Here is a 27,604-nt window from a genome sequence, read left to right as displayed (position 1 = left end):
CTGCATTGAATTGTCATTTCTCTGCAGCCATCACTGAGGAGTCCTCCAAGCGAAGGTCCTTCTGAAGATCGACTTCACACTCCTCTGCCTTCAAAGCAGTTAGTGTTATCTTCCCAGGAATCTCCATATGGAGGCCTTTTTGAATGGCAAAGTTGCGCAGGGCACATTAAGCAACAGCTATGCGAGATACGCATTTTGGAACATATTGCAGAGTTCCTCCTAATTTATCAAGGCAGCAAAAGTGCCCCTATAAGGTCTCAATGGACCTTTCAATGATAACTCTGATAGAGGGGCTCATCGGCTGCGTTTCTTGCCACTTGCTGTTGGGTCATTATCTAAGGTATCAATAATTACACCCACAAGCTATCCAGTCACTTGACTATTATCCGTGAAGAGTTCAGGGAGGACAAAATTCCTGAGGATCCCATCAGTTGTGGCATTTAAATTCAGTTAATTAAATAAATCTAGAATTTAAAAAAAGCTAGTACAGGTATCAGTAATGGTTACCATGAAACAACCGGATTGTTGTAAAAACCCATCTGGGTTCACTAATGTTCTTTAGGGAATAAATCTGCCGCTCTTACCTGGTCTGGCCTATCTGTGACTCCAGACCCACAGCATTGTGGTCGACTCTTAACTGCCCTCTGAAATCGCCTAGCAAGCCACTCAGTTGAAAAGAACCGCTACAAGTATTAATAATAAGCAAGGACTGCAGCGGTTCAAGAAGGCGGCTCACCACCACCTTCTCAACGGCAATTGGGGATGGGCAATAAATGCTGGCCCTGCCAGCGACATCTATATCCCGGAATAATGAATTTTAAAATAAGGACGAAGGCATCATGGCAACTTCTAGCATTAATGTGGAAGATTCTTTACAACTGATCACATAATCTAGACAGTGATATATCCCTTTCCACGAAGAAGGTTGAGGGGGTTAACTGTCGGAGCTTGCAATGCCAAATGCATGCCATCTATTGCGCCCTGCACTTTGGGGAATCCATCAACATGATAGAACTGGACTGCCCCCTCACGTTGCTACCTTGCTGTCATGCCAAACTCAATGAATTCTCCAACTCTTCTAAAAATGTGTGCCAGTTACCTGACAAATGCACAGCTAGATAGCAACTTGGGTGATGTTATATAAATCTCCTGCGACTGCTTGGAACGAGCCAGTGACATAAAAATTGAATGTGGTGGTGACTTTCACAGGCACAGGACAGCTGTCCTGAGAAATGATCTTGGCTGCAGGTTTTCATGCAGGTGTTGGCACAGCCTCCTTACAGCATCTTCGGTGAAGTGCACTCTTCTCACACAGAGCTCCTAACAGAGATCTTCCTGTCTGTAAATTCAATGGGCGGGGGGGGGGGGGGGGGGGGCGGTAATATCTGTAGGGCACATACTCCTCAAATCCCACTTCTTTCCACCATCCTGCACTGCTTGTCCTCCATTAAAATACAGAATGGGGAATGCTCAGAGAATCTCACGATTTTAACTCAGAACCTCTTGCTAAGGTTGAGGGCAAAATTATCCCAGTAGTGTTATAGGCTCGCAAGCTATGAGAGACAAGGTCAGCTCTTTCCAGGTACAAAAGGAAAAAAATGCTCCAAAGTCTTTCTTGTAATCAAGCAAACACTTTTCAAAGCTTCTCCAGGCTCCAAATCAAAGCACTTCTGTCAGTACCAGCTCATGCTGGCAACAGGTACACTTCTCATATTTCATTTAAGTTAACCTTAGTGCATTGAGGGAGCAAGTCAAGAGTTGTAGCTACTTCTACACCAGTCTTCCTGTTTATAATGAGCTTTAAGCAGTCTCAGCATGCACATCGCAGGAAGGTCCAAGACCCACTCTGCAGAGCGACCATTACAGGAAACCCAGCGTAAACGAGTCCTGCCCTGATATCCGAACCATTCCAGCTCGAATGAAGCATCAGAAATGGCACTTAAAACTGGGTCCATTGGCTTTATTTTTATTTGTGTTAGATTCTGTCTTTTGCCTTAGTTTCTTTTCTTTTCTATTGGTTTAGTTGCTCTTCCTACTACATCCCCATCTCATTCCCAAGTTGAAATGACAAGTCATGTAATCTTCTCTCCTACACTCCTGTCAATGTTGTTATCAAGCTAGTCAGTAGGTCATCATCATAGGCAGTCCCACTCCCTAAGTGAGTTATTTGATGGCTGAACAGTCCGATACGAGAGCCACAGACCCTGTCACAGGTGGGACAGACATTTGTTGAGGGAAGGGGTGGGTGGGGCTGGTTTGCCTCGCGCTCCTTCCGCTGCCTGTGCTTGGCCTCTTCACGCTCTTTGCGTTGAGACTCGAAGAGTTCAACGCCCTCCCGGATGCACTTTCTTCACCTCGGGTGGTCTTCGGCCAGGGTCTCTCAGGTGTCAGTAGTGATGTCGCACTTTACCAGGGAGGCTTTGAGGGTGTCCTTATAACGTTTCCGCTGTCCTCCTTTGGCTCATTTACCACGAAGGAGCTCCGCATAAAGCATTTGTTTAGGGTGTCTCGTATCTGGCATGCGAACTATGTGGCCTGCTCAGCGAAGCTGATCCGAGTGTGGTCAGTGTTTCAATACTGGGGATGTTCGCCTGGTCGAGGACACTGATGTTGGTGCGCCTGTCCTCCCAGGGAATGTGCAGGATCTTGCGGAGACATCGTTGGTGATATATCTCCAGCGACTTGAGGTGCCTTCTATACATCGTCCATACGTCGTCAGTAGGAGTTGCATGAGGATGCTCCATGCGACTTTACAACTATTTCTCTTTCGCATCTTTTGACAAAATATGTTGGGTCTCTGTTCCTGCTATTTTTGAATCAATGCCACATCCTCAACTTCATTTCAGTGCTTCATGTCCATTACCACCTCTGCTCAACACTTAAGCTCAAAAATGATTATTGGTGATAACAGTTGACAAATTCTTAATGCGTTCATATGACAGTCCTGTTATTTTAACAGCTAAACTGTTTATTTTAAAGAGCTCAATGTCTCCATTTCAATGGCAATGTCATGCAAATGCATTCATAATTCAACCACTATTACCAACAATAACATCTACCTCTAACTGCCACATTCACACCATTGAGCACCTCAGTTGCATTCCTCAACTCATCTCCATTCCAACCTCTGCTCAGCACCGTGTCTCTCTCCAGTTTGTCTCGTCTCTCGTCCTGTTTGGCACCTCCAACAAGTAACAGACTGCCTCTAATCTTTTACCTTATGCATCGCAGCATTCAAAAAAGCACTAAACCACTTTGCTGTCTGTGGCATTATTTTGGTAATATTAACTATATATCTATACATAGACTGACAATTGCTTATGTTCCTTCCTTCCCAGCATTCTTTATCTTTGTCTTGGGCGGTAGCTCTAAACGGACGGTAGCAACTTAGCCGCCTGCTATACGCCCAGCTTGATACTTAGTTCTATTGAAGTCAACACAACGGAATATCGGTCTGGGAGTAAAACAGGGAGCCGATACCATTATAAACACAGCCAGGAGTTAAGGCTCACCACGGGCAGCATGAAATCAGAATAGCTCTCCTTCCAGGTCAATTACTTTTAAATGCTGTACTCACTTGTTTTAGCTCTGCTTACACAATTCCATTCTGGAGCTGTGACCTGCATCTTCAACTAAACGGTCCTGTATGGCTCAGAGACGTGGACCATATACAGTAGACACTTCAAATCGCTGGAGAAATACCACCAACGATGTCTCCGCAAGATCCTGCACATCCGCTGGGAGGACAGACGCACCGACGTTAGCGTCCTCGACCAGGGCAACATCCCCAGCATCGAAGCACTGACTGTTGGGCGGGCCACATTGTTCGCATGCCTGACACAAGACTCCCAAAGCAAGCGCTCTACTCGGAACTCCTACATAGCAAGCGAGCCCCAGGTGGGCAGAGGAAACGTTTCAAGGACACCCTCAAAGCCTCCTTGATAAAGTGCAACATCCCCACCGATACCTGGGAGCCCCTGGCCAAAGACCGCCCTAAGTGGAGGAAGAGCATCCGGGAGGGTGCTGAGCACCTCGAGTCTCATCAGCGAGAGCATGCAGAAAGCAAGCGCAGGCAGCGGAAGGAGCGTGCGGCAAACCAGACTTCCCACTCACCCTTTCCTTCAACCTGTGACAGAGACTGTAATTCCCGTATTGGACTGTTCAGTCACCTAAGAACTCACTTTTAGAGTGGAAGCAAGTTTTTCTCGATTTCGAGGGACTGCCTACCTATGCCTGCTTCAACTAAACGGGCTGCACAACAATTCTTTAGTGGCTCAGTGGAACAGATACCGCCAAATCAGAGTGCGTTTAAATTGTTTTCTACATCATAGCTGGCACACGCGTTAAGTGTGCATTAAGGGGTAGTAGATTTTATGTTTGCATGAACAGATGTCACCCCAGTTCTGCTAAACCTCAGGACCATTCTCTAGTTCGACCAAATCCCAGAATCATCCCTAGTGCTACCAAAGCCCAAGGGTGCAGTCAGAGCAGTTAAAACATACACCCTCCCTAGTACTCTAAATAACATATACTTCCTCCAATTGGTACATCTTAATAGCATCTGGTTGTTTATCCTGCGCTTTCCAAATGGTACGGAACAAAAATTAAATGCACATGTAAATTAATATATAAAAAGGCCACTTATCTATGCTTTTCACAGAACAGTGTAGCTGTGGATACTATGCCCAAAGCGCCAGTAAAATTTCTATGACATACAATAAAAATACAATTCAATTTGTTCACTTACTGCATATCATCGCCCTGATGTTATTCCCTACGTAGCATAAACACCCCAAAAAAAATCAAGCAAGAAAGAACTTGCATTTATATAGCACCTTTCATGTCCTCAGGACATCCTACAGTGCTTCATAGCTAATGAAGTACATTTGAAGTGTATTCGCTGCTGTTTTGTCAGCAAGCAAAACAGTAAATCCTCAGCCTCATTGAAAGCAATGCCACGGGAGATCTGCTAGCTTTCCTTAAAATTGCCAGATGTTTTTCTTATCGGAGTGACTCCTGACAACGAACCGGAAGCTACCAGAAGCTGTGCAAATTTAAAAAATAATGTTCACAACATGTAGCTCTCTAGTCGAGAGCTCTCAATCACCCTAGCTCAGCAGAAAACCATTTTTAAGCTCTCAGTAATTGGCATCATCTCTCTCCTGCATTAATCTGTACTTTCCTGGGACTTTAAACTTCTGGAACTCATTCCCTCCCTCAATCTTCCCTCCCTCAATCTTCCCTCCCTCCGACAATCTACAGGTGTTTAAAAGCCGAGCTTGCTGTCACCTCACCATTACCTAGTCTTCTCGTTCCTTCTCAACCTCTGGTATCACGGCCCTTTGCTCTTCACCCCTCATTGTCAATTTAAAAACAATTAACTGTATTACTTATCAGGACTGTCAACACGGGAGCTGCTAGGAGACATGTTTGATCAGAAACACTGAGGCAGATCACAATCCCATTTCAAACAAATAGTTCATACCTGAATAAATTCTACAATTCGCACAATTAATAAATTAAACTACAAATTAACAAGATTTTTTTGAACAGCTTCTTTGTTCCTCATTTTGGGAAGTCCAGCGACAACAAACGAATGAAGTCATGTCCTATTCTTAATTACCAAAGAATTCAGTTATATTTTTACATTAATTGTACTTTGAAGGATTGCAAAGTTTATTGTGTTCAACATTTACTTTCATTAACGTGAGTGCAAGTGTGCGTTGCTGTCCCGTTAGTCATCATATACCAGTGCACCAAGTTCTTTCTCAGGTACTGTTCCTCTGCGATGCTCTATTGGAAGGAGCAAGTGTGGGAGATTCACGAGAAGCTGTTTACGATTCCACTTGCTGCCTACCTCCACATGTTGCCGACCCAGACCATCCTTCCTGTGCGCCACAGTAGTTGCCTGGTTCCGGCTGTGTGGGCCTCGACTTTTCGAGGTGCTTCTCCTGTCACTTGCAGGGCCTTGAGAGTCATTCATTTCTTCTTGTGCTTTTCCAGTCATGTCGCTAATGGAGGCCAAGCCCTGAGCGCAACCACAGATACGTGTGAGCAGAGACTGTTGCACTGCATTAGGTCTCTGAATCCCTATTCAAGTTAACAAGTGCACCAGAACAAGTCTTGGCCAACAGATCCCAATATCTTCAGAGCCAGAATTCTTGAGAGATGCTCACCCTCCCTGGCAGATGCCAATAATGTTCAACTGTAATCTACAGCCACACATGCACAACTGCCCAAAAGCATGATGGAATTTACAACTCTATCCAGTCCAGCTTTCATTGCCTTGTTCATTGAAGCAAATACGTTGCTCACCAGTTTATGCTTGTGAAGGATCCTGTTTCATCAGCAGCCCTTCGATGTCAAAATCATAAAGCAACTCCAGAGATCAGCACGGCAACATCCAGTCGTTCATCAACTACTAGCTCGCTCTCTTCCTCACCTGTGAGCAGTGAATCACCCTGCATTCCCTCTTCCAAACTCACTGATGCCCTCCAAGTGTCTGCTTCAAGGAGTGTGAGTAATGCAGAGGACAGAAGTGTGTATGGTAGTCCTGCAATACCAGCTTGCCCCTCCTCGGTTTATGGTCTTTCTGTAGAAAGAGCCACAGGAAGAGTGTGTGGCCACTGCAATGCATGGTATTGTTGCATTGACAGTACATGTTTCATGGCAAAATACTAACAATGCTCGGAACCCAATGCAGGTGAAAATCATCGCCACAGTAAGTACATGTGATTATCACCTGCATAGACTTCAGTATCTACCAGAACCCTGCACCATCACCCACCCTAGGAATTACATAGTGGCATCCTCTTAGTGGGTAAAGGGTTCTATTTGCTTTGTGCCACCACCTGTCCTACCACAGTAGTGACTTTTGAATGCTGTCTTCTTCTGCAAAAAAAACCATCAGTAGGCATCACTTGAGATGTAATTTTAGAGAAAAAGAGGAAATACTGCATTAGTGTATGAATTGCCAGGTTGTAACTGTTGTAATAATTCAGCCTCATTACCTTTTCTTTTTGTGTTGCAGTTACAGCAAGTAACTGGCTAAATTTGATTTGACAATACTCTTATATGAAATAATTCAGGTAAACACAGCTGACACCAGTACCATGGGTAACCATTTCTACCAATGTTATATACACTCTTACCCATATAATAGCAATGTAAAATAATTGCCTTCACTTCCATATCTAGCAGTGCGATAGACATGAGTGATCTTCATTGCTTACCGGAGCACTTTCCTTCAAACTGGACATCTTCCTCCATACATCCCTCCAAGCACGGCAGGTTGCAAAGACCCAGGTGAACTTGTGCATGATTGCTTCCCTCACCAGTTGTACCTTCTGTTTAGGTTTGCCATTCTGGCCTATAGAAGGCAATTTTCCATTCCCTTATGCTGTCCACAATACTCTGTAGCGCATCATCATAAAGCAACCTCTCTTCATCAACCCTACAATTTGCACACTCCACAGTTCAATTGATGCACTGAGCATTGTTTATAGTGATTACATGTCTATTGAGCAGATTAATAGGTGATACAACACCAACATTGTAGGTTTATACCTGCTCAGTTATGCATTTGTGATAGAGCTAAGAATGCACTTTCATTTAATACAGTGCACTAGGGTTAAAATTACTAAACATAAGATTGCATCAAATCATAAATTTAAAGAAAAACTTTGCAGGCTTTGTAACTCAACATTTTGGAAGCTCCATCATCAAGAAATTACAGATGACACAAGTCTTCCGTCTGAAACTCTCCAGACTGAAGTTTGCAGTTTATTGTTTTAAAGTTTGAGTTCAGTGTGGCACTGCTACAAAGCACACTAGACTTTGGGGCAGTAGAACGCTGGTTCCCTCCTGCAATTCCACAAACAGTGTGTTACCAATCTGTCATGGGTTGGAACCAAGTAGAAGCCAAGCACCTCCAGAAGTGAGGACAGGAGGGTCACTCTGTAGGAACTCTCCCAGACTCATTATAACTGGTTCCAAAGGCACACCAGCATCCCAGAAGGGTTTGGTTAGCACTGCAAAGAGGCCAGAAGTACAGCAGGCAAATCAAATCATGATTAGAGGTAATACAAGAAATCTGAATTTAGTAATGCAATCTTCTAAAGGTATCGATCCAACCAAAGAACACTTAAACAAGAAGAGAATCAGTCCTCAGGTGCTGCAGCTAATAATCGGATACAGTAAGGAACCAGTAGGGAGTGCTCACCTTGTGATACAATCTTCTGGTCTTTTCAAAGAATTTGTCTGTTTTCCCAGATTATTTGCCCAGTAGCTACATCTTGTATTGCGAATCGTAACAGCATTTCCAACTAATCAGATGTTTCCACGGGTATTAAAACATCTAAAAACATAAACAGAAATGTTACCACATTGCCTTCATTCAAAACCCAGGTGTGAAAAAAGTATAAGGATTTTCGGATGATCTTTTGCGATAGTGCCTTTTACTTAGTGCCTTTTTAAAAAATGGCAGAGTAGGTCATGTAGTGGGTTGAACAATGTTTTCCACCCGTGGCGCCTGCATTCAAATGGAGCTGAGACTGGTGAATTACGTCTTCTCTCTCTCTACTGGCTGTAATGTCTTGAAGTGACTTGAGTCTGGGGCAGTCATAAACTAGTTTCCGATGTGTTCGATTCCACAATGTAAAATTACCCGTAGTTCAGCACGAATTGACAATCTTGCTCAAATCGGCAATAAGGATGGTTGATGAGGAAATGGAAATTTCATCCCGATGCAATGGGGTGACTAAGAGGTTGGGCTTTAACGCACAATGGGCAAAAATTTCCTGTGCTGGGTGCAGCAAAATTGTAAAGCAGTTCCTCATATGCATATTTTTCGCTACATCTAGTACGCAGAGGAAAGCTCCACCGGAAACTAGTTTATAACTACCCCAGACTCAAATCACTTCAAGACATTGCAGCCAGTAGAGAGAGAGGAGACGCAATTCACCAGTCTCAGCTCCATTTGAAAGCAGGCGCCACGGGTGGAAAAACATTGTTGGGGCATAGCAGAGAAAGCTTTGTTGTTGTGGCAGAGAACAGGCAGTATGTGCTTCATGGTATTCTTGACCAAGGATTGCTGGGCAGAGAGAGGAGCAGAATTCCTTATTGCTAATTTCTGCAAATAAAGTTTGGCCTGAGGACAAAACAAGAAGTCCCATTTTCTGCTCGTGCTGACTTTTCCACTGAAATTGTCAACAGGAAGAACCTCAGGTGACCAATATAGAAAAATGTCCCATTGTGACATTCGCTGTCACGTCAACAGCACAACGTCCCTTCATATGAACTGAACAAGGATAAGAGGGAATGAAGTTTTTTTTTATAACTTCAGTCCATTAGGATAAAGTCTGTTGACTTACATAAGCAATTTATAGCAACTTTTATTTACAATTTTAGAAGCTCTCTATATGCAGAAGTGCAGTCTCAAAACTCCCTTACCTGTTACGGAAATATGAAGATCGTGCATTCCAATTCCACTGCACATGAAGCACTCAATACTGTACTATCAAGTAATTGGATGTCTTTTTAACCACACTATAAACTTCCATCCTAACGTACTTAAAGGGACCAGTGGTCTGTTGGAAACTCTCAAGTACACTTTTAGCTATATAGTAATAGACAAATTTCTTATATACAAGTGTGGTAAAATCCACCTGCAGGCAATTCAAATAGAATAAAACTTGTAGTGTTATCATGGCACATGCAAATTAAATTGAAATCTCAATTTTTCTCTCTTGCATAATAGTGTTGGGGGGGGGGGGGTGAAGAGAACTCAAATTTTAGTGGAATGTCCTAGCTGACTGAAATTCTTAGTGTTTATCCAAAATGCACACTGTTCTTATTATGGAAGTGTTGTGTCAGCACCTATTAATGAGTCCTTTAAACTCAGGAATTAGTTTGGCAGGAAAAACACATTGTTAAGAACATTGTGCATCCCCTCCCAGCACTTGAATCTTTGTAAGCAGAGGTAAGAAAGCAAAAATTAAGTTTATGGAAAATTTATGTCAATTGAACCCTTTAAAAAAGTACTCAAGATTCATGTTTTGACACAAGTCCATTATTTTGTACACCACCAAGGTACAGTAGTGAAAACCTGTGCACAAGAGTTAGCTAATCATCAAGTCAAGCTGTCCCAGTACAGCGATGACATTAGTATTTACATGACAATGTGGAAAATTGCCGTTTGTCCTATTTACAAAACGCACAACAAATATAACCGAACCAATTACTGCCCTATCAGTCTTCTCCAATCAACAGCAAAGTGATGGAAGAAGTAATCAATACTGACATCAAGTGACATAAACTCACCAATCAGTTGCTCAACGATGCTCAGTCTGGGTTCTGCCAGAACCATTCGGTTACAGACTTCATTACAGTCTTGACTGAAACATTGCCACAAGAGCTGACTACCAGAAGAGAAGCAAGAGTAACCTGTGAACATCAAGAAAGCATTCCAACGAGCATAGCACTAATGAGTCTTCACAAAACTGCTCAATAGAGGTCCAGGGTAAAAACCTTCCAGTGGCTGGGGACATACGTGATACAAAAGGAAGATGGTCATGGTTGTCAGATGCAAATCATTGCAGCACCATCATACTGCTGCTAAAATTACTCAGGACAGTGCCGTCGGCCAAACTACCTTGAAAGATTTTCCATCATAAGGGCAGGAGTGGGACATTCATCGATGATTCTACAATGTTCAGCTCCATTCTCAACTCCTCCAATAACAACGCGGCCGGTGCAAGTCTACAACAGAACCTAGACAACATCCAGGCTTGCCCTGGCAAGTAGGAGCTAACATTCACATCTTTTAAGTAGCAGACAAAGACCATCTTCAACAAAAAGAGCCCCCCCCCCAACCTTTAATGGCACCACCATCACGGAGTCCTCCACTATCAATATCTTGGGGGTCATCATTGAGCAGAAACTGAACTGAACCTCCCTCATCAACACTGCACCTAAAAAAATCAGTGCAAAGGCTAAGTAGTCAGCAACAAATGACTCATCTTCTAACCCCTCAAAACTTCTTCACCAGCTACAAGGCTAAAGTCAGCAGTGTGATGGAATAGTCACCACTCACCTGGATGGGAGCAACTGCAACAATGCTCAAGAAGCTCGGCACCAACCAGAGCAGAGCAGCTCGTTTGATCGGTGCTCCTTCGCCTGGACTCAATATCCACATTTCCATCGCCAGCGCACTGTGGCTGCAGTATGTACAATCTATAGGATGCACTGCACCAACTCACAAGGATTCAAGAATGGTTTCAACACCACCTCCCTCCCCTGTAGAGTCTATCACTGAGACGGACAAGAGCAACAATGTCTCGGGAGCATCATCACCTCCAAGTTTCCCTACAGGTCACACACCCTCCTAACTTGAAAATATATCACCGTTCCTCAATTGTCACTGGGTCAATATCCTGGAATTCCCTCCCTAATGTCATTGTGGAGGCACCAGCACAAGGATTGCAGTAGTTCAAGCAGGAGGCTCATCATCAGCTTCTCAGAGCCACTAGGGATGGGCAATAAATGTGGCCTTACCAGTATCACCCACATCCCAAGATTACATTTTTTTTTTTAGAAGTCTTGAGAGGTTATGCAAGACTCATTAGATGAGTTTTTTCTGTCTGTCTTGATCCATTTAACATAAAGGGATTTATTAAACTGTGAATATGGAGTCAAAATATGCTATTAATTATAGGGGTCAATAATGTGGTAGGTTTATTCCAATTAGACCCAGCTACCTGCTTTAGCAATTAGTTTTGGAATAATCCCATTTACAGGCTCCCCTGGCAGAACTCAATTCATCCACTGATTGTAGAATGGACACCAAGGGTGATGCATCCAAAGCAAGATTTGCTTAAAATCTATCTGCTTCCGCACAGTTGTGCTAGTTCACTTCATTTGCTTTCAGACTAATCACAGACTGTCTTTTATTTGAGGGTAAATGGTTTTATTTGTTGCATTTTTCCTATCCTGGTCTCCTCAGGCCAAAACTAATTGTGGACACAAGAACAGGTGGACTATATACTTCCTGCCTTCCAACAACCAGTCTAAAACCCACCACTAGGAGGTGTGCAAAAGGCACCCAGGAAGAACTCAATAGGAAAGAAATTTGCTCGCACCGCGAGGAGAGCGGCTGGGAGGGAGGTGGAGGTTGAGATGGGGGATGAAGTCACGCGGGGTATGGTCGCGATCAGGAGCGAGAAGGTGAGCTATTGCTGACAGCGACCCATGCTTTGAATGTGGAACCGGGAGGATCAGTCCTGCTCCTCCCAGCTCCACATTCAAGCAAGTGCTTTTTTTAAACTTAACCTTTTTGGTGGCAGCCTGTAGCAGTCCTTTTAAAGACCACTGGTTATGCCACATGTAGACCTGATTTTCCTGAATTTAGCCTGCCCAATGCCGACTGTGTTTGGGGCAACCGAATCTTGCACAGGGGGGGTCACAAATGGGTGTTAGGCCCCTTATTTGCATTCGCAAAGGGCCTATCGCCTGTTTCAGGGATGGGCCCTGCCTATAACCAATATCATCTCCCCACAACGGTTAAGAGGGATCTGGGGGTTCTTGAACATAAAACATAAAAAGTCAGCATGCAGATACAGCAAGTAATTAGGAAGCCAAATGGAATGTTGGCCTTTATTGCAAGGGGATGGAATATAAAACAACTGTACAGGTCGTCGGTGAGACCACACCTGGAGTACTGCGTAGTTTTGGTCTCCTTATTTATGGAGGGATATACTTGCATTGGAGGCAGTTCAGAGAAGGATCACGAGGTTTGATTCCTGAGATTAAGGGGTTGTCATATAAAGGTTGAGCAGTTTGGGCCTATACTCATTGGCGTTTAGAAGAATGAGAGGTGATCTTATTGAAACGTCTAAGATTATGAGGGGGCTCGATAGGTTGCTGCAGAGAGGATGTTGCTGCAGAGAGGATGTTTCCCCTCGTGGGGGAATCTAGAACTAGGGGTCATAGTTTCAGAATAAGGGGTGGCCCATTTAAAACGGAGATGAGGAGGAATTTCTTCTCTCAGAGGGTCGTGAATCTGTGGAATTCTCTACCCCAGAGAGCTGTGGAGGCTGGGTCACTGAATATATTTAAGGTGGAGATAAACAAATTTTTGAACGATAAAGGATTCAAGGGTTGTGGGGAGCGGGCAGGGAAGTGGAGTTGAGGCCAAGATCAGATCAGCCATGATCTGAATGGCGGAGCAGGCTCGAGGGGCCTACTCCTGCTCCTATTTCTTATGTTCTTAACACAACTGAGATCAGAAAATCAGTAGTGTGAGAAAATCAAAAGCGCATCTGTACAATGCACTTCAATGCTCCTGCACATGATGCCATCATGCCATTTAATGTATTATCTTCACACCGTCTTTCCATCACAATTCATTTCAAAACAGACCAAGGACTGCAAGTACTCCAAGGAAATGCCCCTTTTGGCTTGCTGTTCATAGACAAGTACAGGGCTTTGTAAAAGATTATTATGGACAATTCATTGTTAACCTCACTAATGTCACATCTAGGATTAATCTTCGACATAATAAAGTTTCCTCTTCCTTTTAACTGTGATCACAGCTTAGAAAAAAAATATATCTTTACCCTTCACCAAAGCAATGAAGCAAGGGAGGATCACAATACACAGACCACAAGAACACCGGTGTGCAAAGTGATGCAAAGCCAAGAGATGCTCAAAGAAAGGGGGAGGGGGAACCACAGTACAACCGTCACTTTTCCCTCTCCGCATTTATCTACTTTGTAAAAAAATTTAACTTTCTGACACATTTATACAAATCCTAAAACATACACATTTTGACAATATAGAAGAAAACTTCAATTACATGTCTTCACAAACCCCATTTGCTGGTTTAAAACACAAGTTATTTATAAGCACAGCCTGAAAAGTGTGATGGGGACAGGAAATATTAAGATTTTTCTGTCCTTCAGATAAAAGATGTCAATTCTTTGCATAAGTACTTCTGATTCCACCTGTGATGTGCAGTGCAAAATGTATTCATTTTACTTTACAAAAATGTGTGTAGTTAGAAATGTCATCTTTCTTTCCCGATTTAAAAAAAAGCATCATCCTTTATAAGTTGCATTGCGAGAGTACTTTTTGTCCTGGAATACAATTTGGTTTTGAATGTGCATAATCCGACTCTAATTTTTCAACGTGCTTTGCATTGAATTTAGTGCGATTACAAAAAAAAGGTTTAGAACTGGTGTTTCATTGCTTGCATTTTTGCAAATTGGAGGATGAAAGTCTTCCACCTCAAAAAGGTGCCAGCATGGGATGGGTTAATATAGGTCACCGGCCCTCCTCTTCCTCCCTCCCCCCAATCTGTGGGCTTTCACTGGAGTGCGTGATGCAGTTACAGGTCAAGTGATTGCCACACGGCATCATGCACAACACGTGTGCATCTGTCATAAAGTTGTGCATCCAGGCCTACCGTCGGCAGCAAAGTATTTTTTTGGAGTGGGGAGGGAAACAAAAGAGTTTGCACTGATAGTTTTTAAAAGGAGCTGGAAGTTATAGCTGCGTGTAGAATCCAGCAACTTTTGTTCTTTACCCCCTCCCTCTCTCTCCCCCCCCCCCCCCAACACTTTCGGTTGTGTTGTTGCTGGAAGGGAATGAAATTGGCAACCACGCCTCCCCCGGTGAACCTGAGCGCAGCGAATTCGGGATAAACAAGAGCCACTCCCCCTAGAGTCAGCGGCGCAGTTTGCACTCAGGAGCCACCAAACCTACAATGCACAGAGAGAGAGAGACACACACACAATTTATTCAACGTCTTTTTTTAAAGCAGCTCCTACGTTGCAAACGGCTGTCCCAACACCGCACGGATCACGCAAATTCAAAATTATACAACTCAATAAACATGGTGCATTTTCTTTTAGGGGAAAAAAAAATACACATTCCTCCCGTGCCGTCCTCACCTCCTACTCTCCACCCCGTGAGAGCTACATATGCACACAACCCCCTCTCAAAAAACGCAAACGGCACCCCTCACCCTCCCCTCCTCTGCTCACAGGCTGGGGTGCAAAAAATGTCAACATTTTTTTTGAGTACTGGATTGCAGTAATGGGTACACAGACAAGCGATATAATATTAGCTATAATAGAAAAAAAGTTCAGCCTTGCACTTCTGATCACAAAAAGTAAAAAAAAAATCAGGATTTCTGCACGCGTGGGGTGCGGATCTAATGTCCCCAAAACAGTTACTCAGCCCTCTAGTTACAAACGATCAATAATAATTACCATGTAATTTTTTTTTTTTGCTTGCTTGTTAGCTTCGTATCTAGCCTCTCTCTCTTTTTGCGGTGACTGTCCTCGGGCCACGATGGTGATGATGGTGTTGTAATATAAATGCGATGGTGCTGATATATGTTAAGAGCGGCTCAGGAGGAAACGCACATCGATCCGATGCACATTAATACATTTAAATCTCTCTTCCCTCTTCCCCCTCCCCTCTCTCTCTGTAAAAAAAAACATGCAGTTACACAGTGCTGAGATGGCTGCCAATGAAATGCAATGGGCGCTCTCGCTCTCTCTCACACACACACACACTTTGCAGCTCCTTTCCTCTCTCTCTCTCTCATTCCCACCTTCCAGATCACTTTAATGCAGTCCTGTTGCGTTTCTTATCCTTTCGCCCCGATCCTTTTTTTTGCAAACTGCATCTTGTGTTTTTTTTTCTACTTATTTTTTTAAATCTTCCCTCCTTGTTTTTTTTTGCAGTACGATCCCCTTCCCGGTTCTAGTATTAATTTGGATGTGCAAATAATAATAATAATAATAAACAACCAGCCCGGACGCTCGGATCGCAGGAGGCAGACTCACTTTGGGAAATTTACCTCCAGAAAACAAGGCGATTTTTTTTTGGCACGGGCGTACACTACAGGACCTAGCAACGAAATAGCTCATACTTCAAAATCTTTTGGCGCCATATTAATGACGTACTTAAAATTGCCTCTTGAAAAAGACAAGATCTCCCTGCGTCAAAACCGGCGTCTTTTACTTAAATATTGCAACGCACCAAAGACAGGGCAAACTAAAGAGAGCCGTGCAAAGAGAGAGAAAAAAGATGCGCCTCTTATATTCATTTGATTTTTTTTAAATTGCAGTTATTTACCACACAGCACTTGTCAGTTATCCTTTTCTGCGACTGCTTGCATTTTTATTTAAATTGTCCAGTGGTGTTGCAAGGAAAACACCTTACTTTTTATGGTTCGGATTTTGACCCACATTACACCGCAAGGTCTTGACGGCAGGATGCAATTAGCAGATATGGAATAATTATTATTCCAATATATATTGATCTCCGAGGTGTATTTAAGCGATAATAAGTGAGCAACAACCTCACACTCAAAGTGCACCCGTGAGTCAATTGCCCACTTTTGGGGGAGTTATTCTAATTGTTACATTTCAGAGATATGAACTAATCATTGGCGATATCGACGCACAAACGGGGATACGGGAATGGTGTTTATGAGTATGTGAAACGTGCGATACTGAACATTAAAGTACAGAATAACTGGAATTATAATCACTATCGAGTGGAGAAAACATAAAAATTCCTTATGTTTCTCCGTTTTATTATCCAAACTCAACAAGTTCCGAAAGTTTTAGTTACTATTCTCCTTGTTTTAAATATATGCAATGGGGAAAAACGCAACCATGTTTCATATTAACGTAGAAAAGTTTGTTGTTACGTATTTCAGTTTCTATATATATGGTTCGTTTTATTATTTTATAGTACTGGAAGGCCTAGGGATTTATTCGCCCTGAAAATGAAATGGGATGCAGCGTCTCTTGCCTTCAAGTGCACTGATAGAAACTGCTCTTCATTGTGTGCAAAGCATTCAAGGACTTTGCTTTTAACTGGCAATGTAGCCTGGAAAAAGGCAGTACAGTGCTCTTTAGTATCGCTTCTCGGCCTTTTGGCTAAGATCAAGTGTAGTATCTGTTCTTATCAGTTTAATATCCCCTATCTGGGGACCAAATATTAAATTGATTTTTGGAACAGGGAGATGGAACAGGGGCTTGCTCCGTCCACTCCACGCATGGACCTGGTATTGCAGTGTTTCCAGGAACGGTGCAGCTTCCCCTCTCGGCCTTTTGGCTAAGATCAAGTGTAGTAGCGCAAAGTGATCTTTGGCGTTGGAGTTGATCTGACAAGAATGAACATTTAAAAAAAAGTACAATGCTCTTTAGATAATATTCTACTACTAGGCAGTCCCTCATAAAAGATGGGCTCACAGGTGTTACAATGAGTTACATCTTAAAGGGTGGAAGATGCCTGTGCGTGGATTTTTTTAATGTGCGGTGACTGTTGCATATCAGCCACCACACGGACTCGACAGAGCGAGGTCTTGGTCCAGTGGCGAGGATTGACCAAGACGACTGGAGACCAAGCTCTGTTGTGCCTCCCTGAGCCCCGACTCCACTGCTGTTAAATGCTGGGCCATGACCCCTCCGTTGTTATACGCTGCGCCGCTCCTGGGCCACGACCCCTCTGTTGTTATATGCTGCACCACTCCTGTTCCACGATCTCTCCGTTGTTATACACTGCGCCGCTCCTGGGCCACAATCTCTCCGTTGTTACACGCTGCACCACTCCTGGTCCACGATCTCTCCGTTGTTATACACTGCGCCGCTCCTGGGCCACAATCTCTCCGTTGTTACACGCTGCACCACTCCTGGTCCACGATCTCTCCGTTGTTACACGCTGCACCACTCCTGGGCCACGATCTCTCCGTTGATATACGCTGCACCACTCCTGTTCCACGATCTCTCCGTTGTTATACACTGCGCCGCTCCTGGGCCACGACCCCTCCGTTGTTATACGCTGCACCACTCCTGTTCCACGATCTCTCCGTTGTTATACGCTGCACCACTCCTGGGCCACAATCTCTCCGTTGTTACACGCTGCACCACTCCTGGGCCACGATCTCTCCGTTGTTATACACTGCGCCGCTCCTGGGTCACGACCCCTCTGTTATATGCTGCGCCGCTCCTGGGTCACGACCCCTCTGTTGTTATACACTGCGCTGCTCCTGGGCCACGACCCCTCCGTTGTTATACACTGCGCCGCTCCTGGGTCACGACCCCTCTGTTGTTATATGCTGCGCCGCTCCTGGGTCACGACCCCTCTGTTGTTATACACTGCGCTGCTCCTGGGCCACGACCCCTCCGTTGTTATACGCTGCGCCGCTCCTGGGCCACGACCCCTCTGTTGTTATATGCTGCGCCGCTCCTGGGCCACGACCCCTCTGTTGTTAAATCCTAGGCCACGACCCCTCCGTTGTTAAATCCTAGGCCGTTCCTGGGCCACGACCCCTCCGTTGTTATATGCTGCGCCGCTCCTGGGCCACGACCCCTCTGTTGTTATATGCTGCGCCGCTCCTGGGCCACGACCCCTCTGTTGTTAAATCCTAGGCCACGACCCCTCCGTTGTTAAATCCTAGGCCGTTCCTGGGCCACGACCCCTCCGTTGTTATATGCTGCGCCGCTCCTGGGCCACGACCCCTCTGTTGTTATACACTGCGCTGCTCCTGGGCCACGACCCCTCCGTTGTTATACGCTGCGCTGCTCCTGGGTCACGACCCCTCTGTTGTTATATGCTGCGCCGCTCCTGGGTCACGACCCCTCTGTTGTTATACACTGCGCTGCTCCTGGGCCACGACCCCTCCGTTGTTATACACTGCGCTGCTCCTGGGTCACGACCCCTCTGTTGTTATACACTGCGCTGCTCCTGGGCCACGACCCCTCCGTTGTTATACGCTGCGCTGCTCCTGGGTCACGACCCCTCCGTTGTTATACGCTGCGCTGCTCCTGGGTCACGACCCCTCCGTTGTTATACGCTGCGCTGCTCCTGGGTCACGACCCCTCTGTTGTTATACGCTGCGCCGCTCCTGGGCCACGACCCCTCTGTTGTTAAATCCTGGGCCACGACCCCTCCGTTGTTAAATCCTAGGCCGTTCCTGGGCCACGACCCCTCCGTTGTTATACACTGCGCCGCTTCTGGGTCACGACCCCTCTGTTGTTAAATCCTAGGCCGCTCCTGGGTCACGACCCCTCTGTTGTTAAATCCTGGGCCACGACCCCTCCGTTGTTAAATCCTAGGCCGTTCCTGGGCCACGACCCCTCCGTTGTTAAACGCTGCGCCGCTCCTGGGCCACGACCCCTCTGTTGTTAAATCCTAGGCCGCTCCTGGGCCACGACCCCTCCGTTGTTAAATCCTAGGCCGCTCCTGGGCCACGACCCCTCCGTTGTTAAACGCTGCGCCGCTCCTGGGCCACGACCCCTCCGTTGTTAAATCCTAGGCCGCTCCTGGGCCACGACCCCTCCGTTGTTAAACGCTGCGCCGCTCCTGGGCCACGACCCCTCCGTTGTTAAATCCTAGGCCGCTCCTGGGCCACGACCCCTCCGTTGTTAAACGCTGCGCCGCTCCTGGGCCACGACCCCTCCGTTGTTAATTCCTGGGCCACGACCCCTCCGTTTAGATAATATAATATCACCATTACTCCAGGTGGACCCAAGTATTTGAAAAATGCCCCTTTCAAACTTTTTTTTGTATATTCCAGGAAAGAAACCACAGCTTGAAAATACAGAGCAAAAAAATCTCATTTGGTAGAAAAAGTTTATTTCTAGATGTTCCATCCGAACTGATAGCTGCCTTAGGAATGTTCACCTGACAATTAAAATCTTGTGAGATACAGTCAGTGCAAATGTTCCATTGTTCCTTATGCAACACACATAAATTGTTGATTCAGATTAGTTAATTTTAAGTAAGATCCTGTTACCAGATATTCTATTTTTAGCAATGTGCATGTTGCGATTTAGCAATTAGTACATTTCATAAACAACTTTTTAGGATGAATTATAGAATTTACATCCATATAAATCTCTATCTTATAATATTATGAAACAGTATGTATACCATTCATTTCCTAACATCACACTTCTCAAGTGTCACACTCAATCTTCTGTGTCACAGTTCAAAGATTAAGTTCTTTCTTAAAGATAAGTATAAAGATACTCTCCTGAAATACAAAATACAGAAGCCAGCATGTCGACAGTCTCTCAATTGACTCATTCAGTACTTACTAACAGTAGTAGCCTTTTAATTGCCCTCTACATGATCCCAGTGTTTAATTAACAACAATTAAACTTCGCAGCCTTAAACTTTTTACACATCTACAAACAATAATACATTGTGTTTTTCATAATATAATGCTTCTGCCTTTATAAAACATTGTATGCTCTGATGTACTGTGAGCAGTGTCATGAGTGATTCACTAGTGCATATATACCAATAAAAAAGGTATGTCTGGTGTATATTTTGTCTGTCACGCCTGTCAGTACACAAATTTCCGCATTAAACCACAAAAGGTATTGAGAAAAAAAGAGAAAGAAACCTAATCACTTGCAAACTTCCTTGACATCATAACATGCCTTTTTGCACTGAAGTGCTAAATATTTCCAACTTCTGAACAACTTCTAACTCCTTAGCAATCCACTTATTTAAAAAATGAAAGAAAGGCAGAATTATGACTTACAGCCTGAGATTTGCAAGAAGCTTGAAATCTATAATTTTCCCTCACCAAAGTGAAATTAAACACTGATTGACCTCACCCTTATGATTAATTAACAGCAATTAGATTGTTTGGCCATAAAGGGTCACAACTTCACATTCGCAGCAGAGTAATACATTGTTCATTATATAGTATAATGCTCTTATCCTTACAAAACAATATATCGTCTGCCTTACCGTGAGCAAAACCACACAGGAGATCCATTAGCAGATACATAAAAATGTACCTATCACACATTTTGTCCGTAATATTTCAGTGTTGCATCTGTTAATAAGGAAATTTCTTTGCAACACTTGCACCTGATTACCTCAAACTTATCTCCTCCCATACCACTATATAGGGCTTCAAACACTCCTTCCGGGTGAAATAACAATTTACTTGTACTTCTTCCAACCTAATATATTGTATTCATTGCTCATGATGCAGTCTCCTCTACATCATGGAGACAAAAGGCAGATTGAATGATCTTTTTGCTCAACACCTCAATTCTGTCCGCAAGTAAAATGCTGAGCTCCTGATCACTTGCAACTTCTACTCTGACCTCGCTGTCCTTTTTTAATTCATTCTCGGGATGTGGGCATTGTTGGAAAGGCCGGCATTTATTGCCCATCCCTAGTTTCTCTGAGAACATAAGAACATAAGAATTAGGAACAGGAGTAGGCCATCTAGCCCCTCGAGCCTGCTCCGCCACTCAACAAGACCATGGCTAATCTGGCCGTGGACTCAGCTCCACCTACCCTCCCGCTCCCCATAACCCTTAATTCCCTTATTGGTTAAAAATCTATTTGTGATTTGAATACATTCAATGAGCTAGTCTCAACTGCTTCCCTGGGCAGAGAATTCCACAGATTCACAACCCTCTGGGAGAAGAAATTCTTTCTCAACTCGGTTTTAAATTGGCTCCCCCATATTTTGAGGCTGTGCCCCTTAGTTCTAGTTTCCCCGACCAGTGGAAACAACCTCTCTGCTTCTATCTTGTCTATCCCTTTCATTATTTTAAATGTTTCTATAAGATCACCCCTCATCCTTCTGAACTCCAACGAGGAAAGACCTAGTCTACTCAATCTATCATAAGGTAACCCCCTCATCTCCGGAATCAGCCGAGTGAATCATCTCTGTACCCCCTCCAAAGCTAGTATATCCTTCCTTAAGTAAGGTGACCAAAACTGCACGCAGTACTCCAGGTGCGGCCTCACCAATACCCTGTACAGTTGCAGCAGGATCTCCCTGCTTTTGTACTCTATCCCTCTCGCAATGAAGGCCAACATTCCATTCGCCTTCCTGATTACTTGCTGCACCTGCAAACTAACTTTTTGGGATTCATGCACAAAGACCCCCAGGTCCCTCTGCACCGCAGCATGTTGTAATTTCTCCCCATTCAAATAATATTTCCTTTTACTGTTTTTTTTTTCCCCAAAGTGGATGACGTCACATTTTCCGACATTGTATTCCATCTGCCAAACCTTAGCCCATTCGCTTAACCTATCTAAATCTCTTTGCAGCCTCTCTGTGTCCTCTACACAACCCGCTTTCCCACTAATCTTTGTGTCATCTGCAAATTTTGTTACACTACACTCTGTCCCCTCTTCCAGGTCATCTATGTATATTGTAAACAGTTGTGGTCCCAGCACCGATCCCTGTGGCACACCACTAACCTCCGATTTCCAAGCCGAAAAGGACCCATTTATCCCGACTCTCTGCTTTCTGTTAGCCAGCCAATTCTCTATCCATGCTAATACATTTCCTCTGACTCCGCGTACCTTTATCTTCTGCAGTAACCGTTTGTGTGGCACCTTATCGAATGCCTTTTGGAAATCTAAATACACCACATCCATCGGTACACCTCTATCCACCATGCTCGTTATATCCTCAAAGAATTCCAGTAAATTAGTTAAACATGATTTCCCCTTCATGAATCCATGTTGCATCTGCTTGATTGCACTATTCCTATCTAGATGTCCCGCTATTTCTTCCTTAATGATAGCTTCAAGCATTTTCCCCACTATAGATATTAAACTAACCGGCCTATAGTTACCTGCCTTTTGTCTGCCCCCTTTTTTAAACAGGCGTTACATTAGCTGCTTTCCAATCTGCTGGTACCTCCTCAGAGTCCAGAGAATTTTGGTAGATTATAACGAATGCATCTGCTATAACTTCTGCCATCTCTTTTAATACCCTGGGATGCATTTCATCAGGACCAGGGGACTTGTCTACCTTGAGATCCATTAGCCTGTCCAGCACTACCCCGCTAGTGATCGTGATTGTCTCAAGGTCCTCCCTTCCCACATTCCCGTGACCAGCAATTCTTGGCATGGTTTTTGTGTCTTCCACTGTGAAGACCGAAGCAAAATAATTGTTTAAGGTCTCAGCCATTTCCATATTTCCCATTATTAAATCCCCCTTCTCATCTTCCAAGGGACCAACATTTACTTCAGTCACTCTTTTCGGTTTTATATATCGGTCAAAGCTTTTACTATCTGTTTTTATGTTTTGCGCAATTTTACTTTCGTAATCTATCTTTCCTTTCTTTATTGCTTTCTTAGTCATTCTTTGCTGCCATTTAACATTTTTCCAATCTTTTAGTTTCCCAGGTGCTGGTGGGCCTTCTTGAACCACTGCAGTCCTTGTGGTGGAAGTGCTCCCACAATGCTGTTAGGGAGTTCCAGGATTCTGACCCAGCGATGATGAAGGAACAGCGATATGTGTCCAAGTCAGAATGGAACTCGGTCGAGAACTTGGAGATGATGCACCTACTGTGCTTGTCCTTCTCGGTGGTGGAAGTCATGGATTTGGGATGTGCTGTGAAAGAAGCCTTGGTGAGTTGCTGCAATGTATTCTATAGATAGCACACACTGCAGCCATGTTATGCCAGTAGTGGAGCGGCTGGATGTTTAGGCTAATGGATGAGGTGCCGATTAAGCAGACTGCTTTGCACTTGATGGTATCAAGCTTCTTTAATGTTGCAGCTGCACCCATCCAAGCAAGTGAAGAGTATTCTATCACACTTCTGACTTATGTAGTGTAGGTAGTTGAGCGACTTTGCGGAGTCAGGAGCCGTGTCACTCGCTACAGAATACTCAGCCTCTGACTTGTTCTAGTACCCATGGCATTTATGTAACTGGTCCAGTTGAGTTTCTAGTCAATGATGAGTCCCGGGATGTTGATGGTGGGGTATTCGGCAATGTTAATGCCATTGAATGTCAAAGAAAGTTGGTTAGTCTCTTACTGTAGATTCTACATTGATCCAGCAAAGTTCAACTCAAGCTCGAGGAACAGCACCTCATATTTCCACTCGGCACTTTGCAGCCCTCTGGCCTTAATATTAACTTTAGGCCTTATCCACAGCTCCCATTTTCTTTTCCAGCAGCAGATGCTGATAACGTAGGATGGGTGTACCAGCACTTTTGGGATAGTGGGGGTTCTGGGTTGGTGCTTAGGATAGGGAACCCCTATTGTACATGGCCAACGAGATCTGCCTGCCTTTTTCTTCCAGACCACTGGAGGCTGCTCTGCTTTGCCAGTTTTTCAATGCTTCCCTTCCCGTCTGCTATTCAACCCTTCACATCCTCTGGGTCTTGTATATATTTTTTATTTCTCTAAGTTCTCTCATCATGCCTATTTTTGACTTACACTATTACCACTGTCACCTAATCACTTTACAAATCATTCTTCTTGTTTTCCTAATAAGTTGTTATTTTGTAATATCTTCCAATTCTGATGAAGGTCATATACCTTAACTTAACTTAACTTAACTATTTTCAATTCTTTTCAGATGTTGCAAGACCTACTGGGTATTTCTAGCACTTACTGTTTTATTTCAGATTTCTAGCATCTGCAGTATTTTTGCTTTTTATTTTAAATGTTGTCAACTTTGGGACCCCACAGCCATGCCCAATCATGGCATAATTTTATATAATTGCTGTTGTCTCTCAGATCCATCACCATCTTTATTATAACTCCCCACTTGAACCTCTCCAATCAATTTTCTTCCCCTTCTACACCACCAAAATGTCCATAACCAAAGTCACACACAGCATTTTCTATGACTGTGACCGTGATGCGTTATCCCTCCTTGTCCTCCTCAACCTCTCTGCAGCCTTTGATATGGTCGACTACACCATCCTCCTCCAATGCCTTTTCTCAGTTGTCCAGTTTAGTGTGATTGCGTGTTTCCATTCATACCAGAGTCTCTCTACAAAGGGCTTCTCTTTCCACCCATGCACAGTCTCCTTTAGGGTCACCTGAGGATCTATCCATAGCCCCCCTTCTCTTCCTCAACCACATGTTGCCCCTTGGCACCAACATCCAAAGACTTGGGGTCAGCTTCCACATGTACTCTCATGATGCCCCTCCACCACCTCTCTCGACCCCTCCACTGCCACTGTGTTGCCAACATCAGTCTTGGATGAGGTGCAATCTCTTTGGCTAAACACTGGGAAGAACAAAGGAAATATTTTCAGCCCTTACCAGTGACTCCATCCCTCTCCTCAGCCACTGTCTCAGACTGAACCAGACTGTTCTCAATGTCAGTGTCCTATTGAACTCCGATCTGAGTTTCCAACCCCATATCCTCCATCGCAAAGACCGTTTCCTTCCATCTCTATAACAGAGTCTGCCTCAGTCCATCTGCTGCTGTAACTTTCATGTCTTTGTCATCTTCAAACTTGACTAGTCTAATGTTTCCCTGGCCGGCCTTCCCTCCTCCACCCTCTATAAACCCTAGCATCCAAAGCTCTGCAGCCTATATCCTATCCCTCACCACATTCATTACCCCTGTCCTTGTTGGCCTACATTGGCTCCCAGTGTCCCAGTGCTTCAAATTTAAAATTCTCATCCTCGTGTTTAAATCCCTTTCGTGGTGTCATAAGAGCATAAGGAATAGGAGTAGGCTATACAGACCCTCGAGTCTGCTCCGCCATTCAATAAGATCATGTCACCTGCTCCTGTCTCTGTTACAGCCTCCAGCACTATACTCACCACCCCCCAAACTCTTTTGACGCTGACCTCTTGTTTGTCGCTTCTCCCTTCACCACATTTAAAATATTTATGTTCTTTATTTCCATCCGATTGCATTTTGCCATCCTGGTGCAAGATTCCCATGTTCTATGTTGCAATTTTTCACCATTTTCAAGAGTTTGCAGAGCCTGAATCTAAGCTGATAGTCTCATCAAGTGCAAACCTACTTTCCACATGAGAAACTGTCGTTTCTTTTTGTGGATTCCCAATTTCCTTCACCCCCCATGCCCCATCCATTGGCGACTCTGTCTTCAGCCACCTCGGCCCATAGTTGGGAATTTCCTCCCTAAACTCCTCTGCCGGACATTTTTCTACTTTAAAGGTGCAAGTTGTTGTAATTGTTTGCACATATGGCCTTTCTAGCACAATTCACTGGACAGCAGAATGGGAGCCATAGCCCAAGGATGCTGAGGCTGGTTATAGTTTACCCATTACCACCATAATTGAGATCACCGTGTTCCTCATTTGAGGGACAATATCAGCTCAAGTGACAGGAATTGTTTGCATCACAATGAAAGAGCCATGTTTTATTTTTGCCGTGGTGATGTCAGAAGAAGGCGGTCAGATGATTTTTTTTGCGATGGATATGTTTCATTGCAGACTGTATCATCACTGGGGATGTGCTTGGAAAACAGATGAGAAAAGATTCACCAACATTCTTGTATGAATGTTTGCTGAAACAATCGCTTCAGCTTCTATTTTATTTCGTAACTGCTACTAGAAAAAATACAAAAGAAGCACATGATCCAGCTGACATTCAGCAATAAAGGAAAACAAAGAAAGCTTCAGGTAATGAAAAAATGAATAAGCATTCTCAGGCTTTGAAGCTTTACAAATTACATTTTAAATAAATATCTGAAAGGATTATTCTACATGGTGACTCAATCTTTAAACCCTTAATCATTTTTTCTTACAAAATTGAATTATACAAGATGTCACGTCGATCTTGTTTGCCAACTTGTTTTAAAGTTTTAATTCTAGTATCAAAAATTAGCAGAATGGGAGGTCTAATTATAGTTGCGACATGTTTCTACTCCAATGTAGTGTGCCACAGAGTTCTAGTGCCTCCAGTCCCCCACCTATGAAAGTTCACAATTTAGGCCATGCTGAGGAATAACCAAATACTTCACAAGCAAGAAGGAATGTAAGAAGAATAATCCAGGGCAACTTCAGTCAGTGTTGGCAGTGAGCTTGGGAGCAGCTTGGCTGGTGAAAAATGGAACATAAACTGGGTGGGGTGGGGCAGGGAGACTCATAAAGATAACATTTCTAACCTGGGAAGAAAATGAACTATAAGATTGTCATGCATGTAGACCATGTATACTAACTGTATAATCGCCAGAGGGCATTGCGGTGGGAGACTTGAGGGTCACCTGCGTAGGTGTGCAGGGCCCAGTATAAAAGGCTGCCCACCATGCTTGTTCCTCACTCTGGAGTTGCAATAAATGGGACTAAGGTCACAACAGCTCAAGTACAATACTAGACCTCATGGAGTCATTCATTATTAAAGACATAACAACGAGATTACGAACTTTCACGCAAAAATGACTAACGTTGGTGCATTAGAAAAGTTCTCAGAGGGTGAAGATTGAGTAGCTTTTACGGAGCGGCTCGACCAATATTTCGTAACAAACGACCTGGTAGGCGATGATCCAGCCACGCTGGCAGATAAGCGCAGAGCTATCCTGTTGAGCAGTTGTGGGCCCGCAGTCTACGGCCTCGTCAGGGACTTGCTTGTACCAGAGAAAACAACGACCAAGTCATACGAGGAGCTGAAAGTGCTAATTCGGGACTAACTCAAACCGAAGGAGAGCATCCTCACGGCCAGGCATCGATTTTATACACACCGCTGTCCCGAGGGCCAGGAAATCGCGAAGTATGCTGCCGACCTCAGGAGGGTGGCAGGACCGTGTGAATTCGGCATATCCCTCGCCGATGCATTGCGGGACATCTTCGTAATTGGCATCGGTCATGAGGCCC

General features: G+C 44.2%; 1 protein-coding gene and 1 non-coding gene across 13 annotated transcripts in view; one reads left to right on the top strand and one right to left on the bottom strand.

Annotated features, from left to right (window-relative positions):
- Positions 1 to 15,943, bottom strand: part of LOC139262914 (protein Jade-1-like) — a 197,528-nt gene extending 181,585 nt beyond the window's left edge. For 6 of the 12 annotated variants that reach the window (XM_070878199.1, XM_070878200.1, XM_070878210.1 and 3 more), the window contains exon 1: positions 7,233 to 7,279. In XM_070878199.1, the coding sequence (XP_070734300.1) occupies positions 7,233 to 7,269 (37 nt within the window). In that variant the 5' untranslated portion in view covers positions 7,270 to 7,279. Of the gene's footprint in view, positions 1 to 5,857; positions 5,865 to 7,232; positions 7,280 to 8,221; positions 8,357 to 9,450; positions 9,470 to 15,269; positions 15,488 to 15,616 lie in introns of those variants that run through there. The other 6 variants (XM_070878203.1, XM_070878205.1, XM_070878204.1 and 3 more) reach the window with 6 other exon arrangements.
- A 992-nt stretch (positions 15,944 to 16,935) lies between these two features.
- Positions 16,936 to 17,117, top strand: LOC139263672 (U2 spliceosomal RNA). The gene has a single exon (XR_011593192.1). It is a non-coding gene; the product is annotated as a U2 spliceosomal RNA (small nuclear RNA).
- Positions 17,118 to 27,604: the final 10,487 nt, after the last annotated feature.

Source organism: Pristiophorus japonicus, chromosome 4, assembly GCF_044704955.1.
Source record: "Pristiophorus japonicus isolate sPriJap1 chromosome 4, sPriJap1.hap1, whole genome shotgun sequence".
NCBI classification, from domain to species: Eukaryota; Metazoa; Chordata; class Chondrichthyes; family Pristiophoridae; genus Pristiophorus; species Pristiophorus japonicus.
The sequence above is the reverse complement of the archived record's forward strand: the minus strand, read 5'-3'. Positions and strand labels throughout refer to the sequence as shown.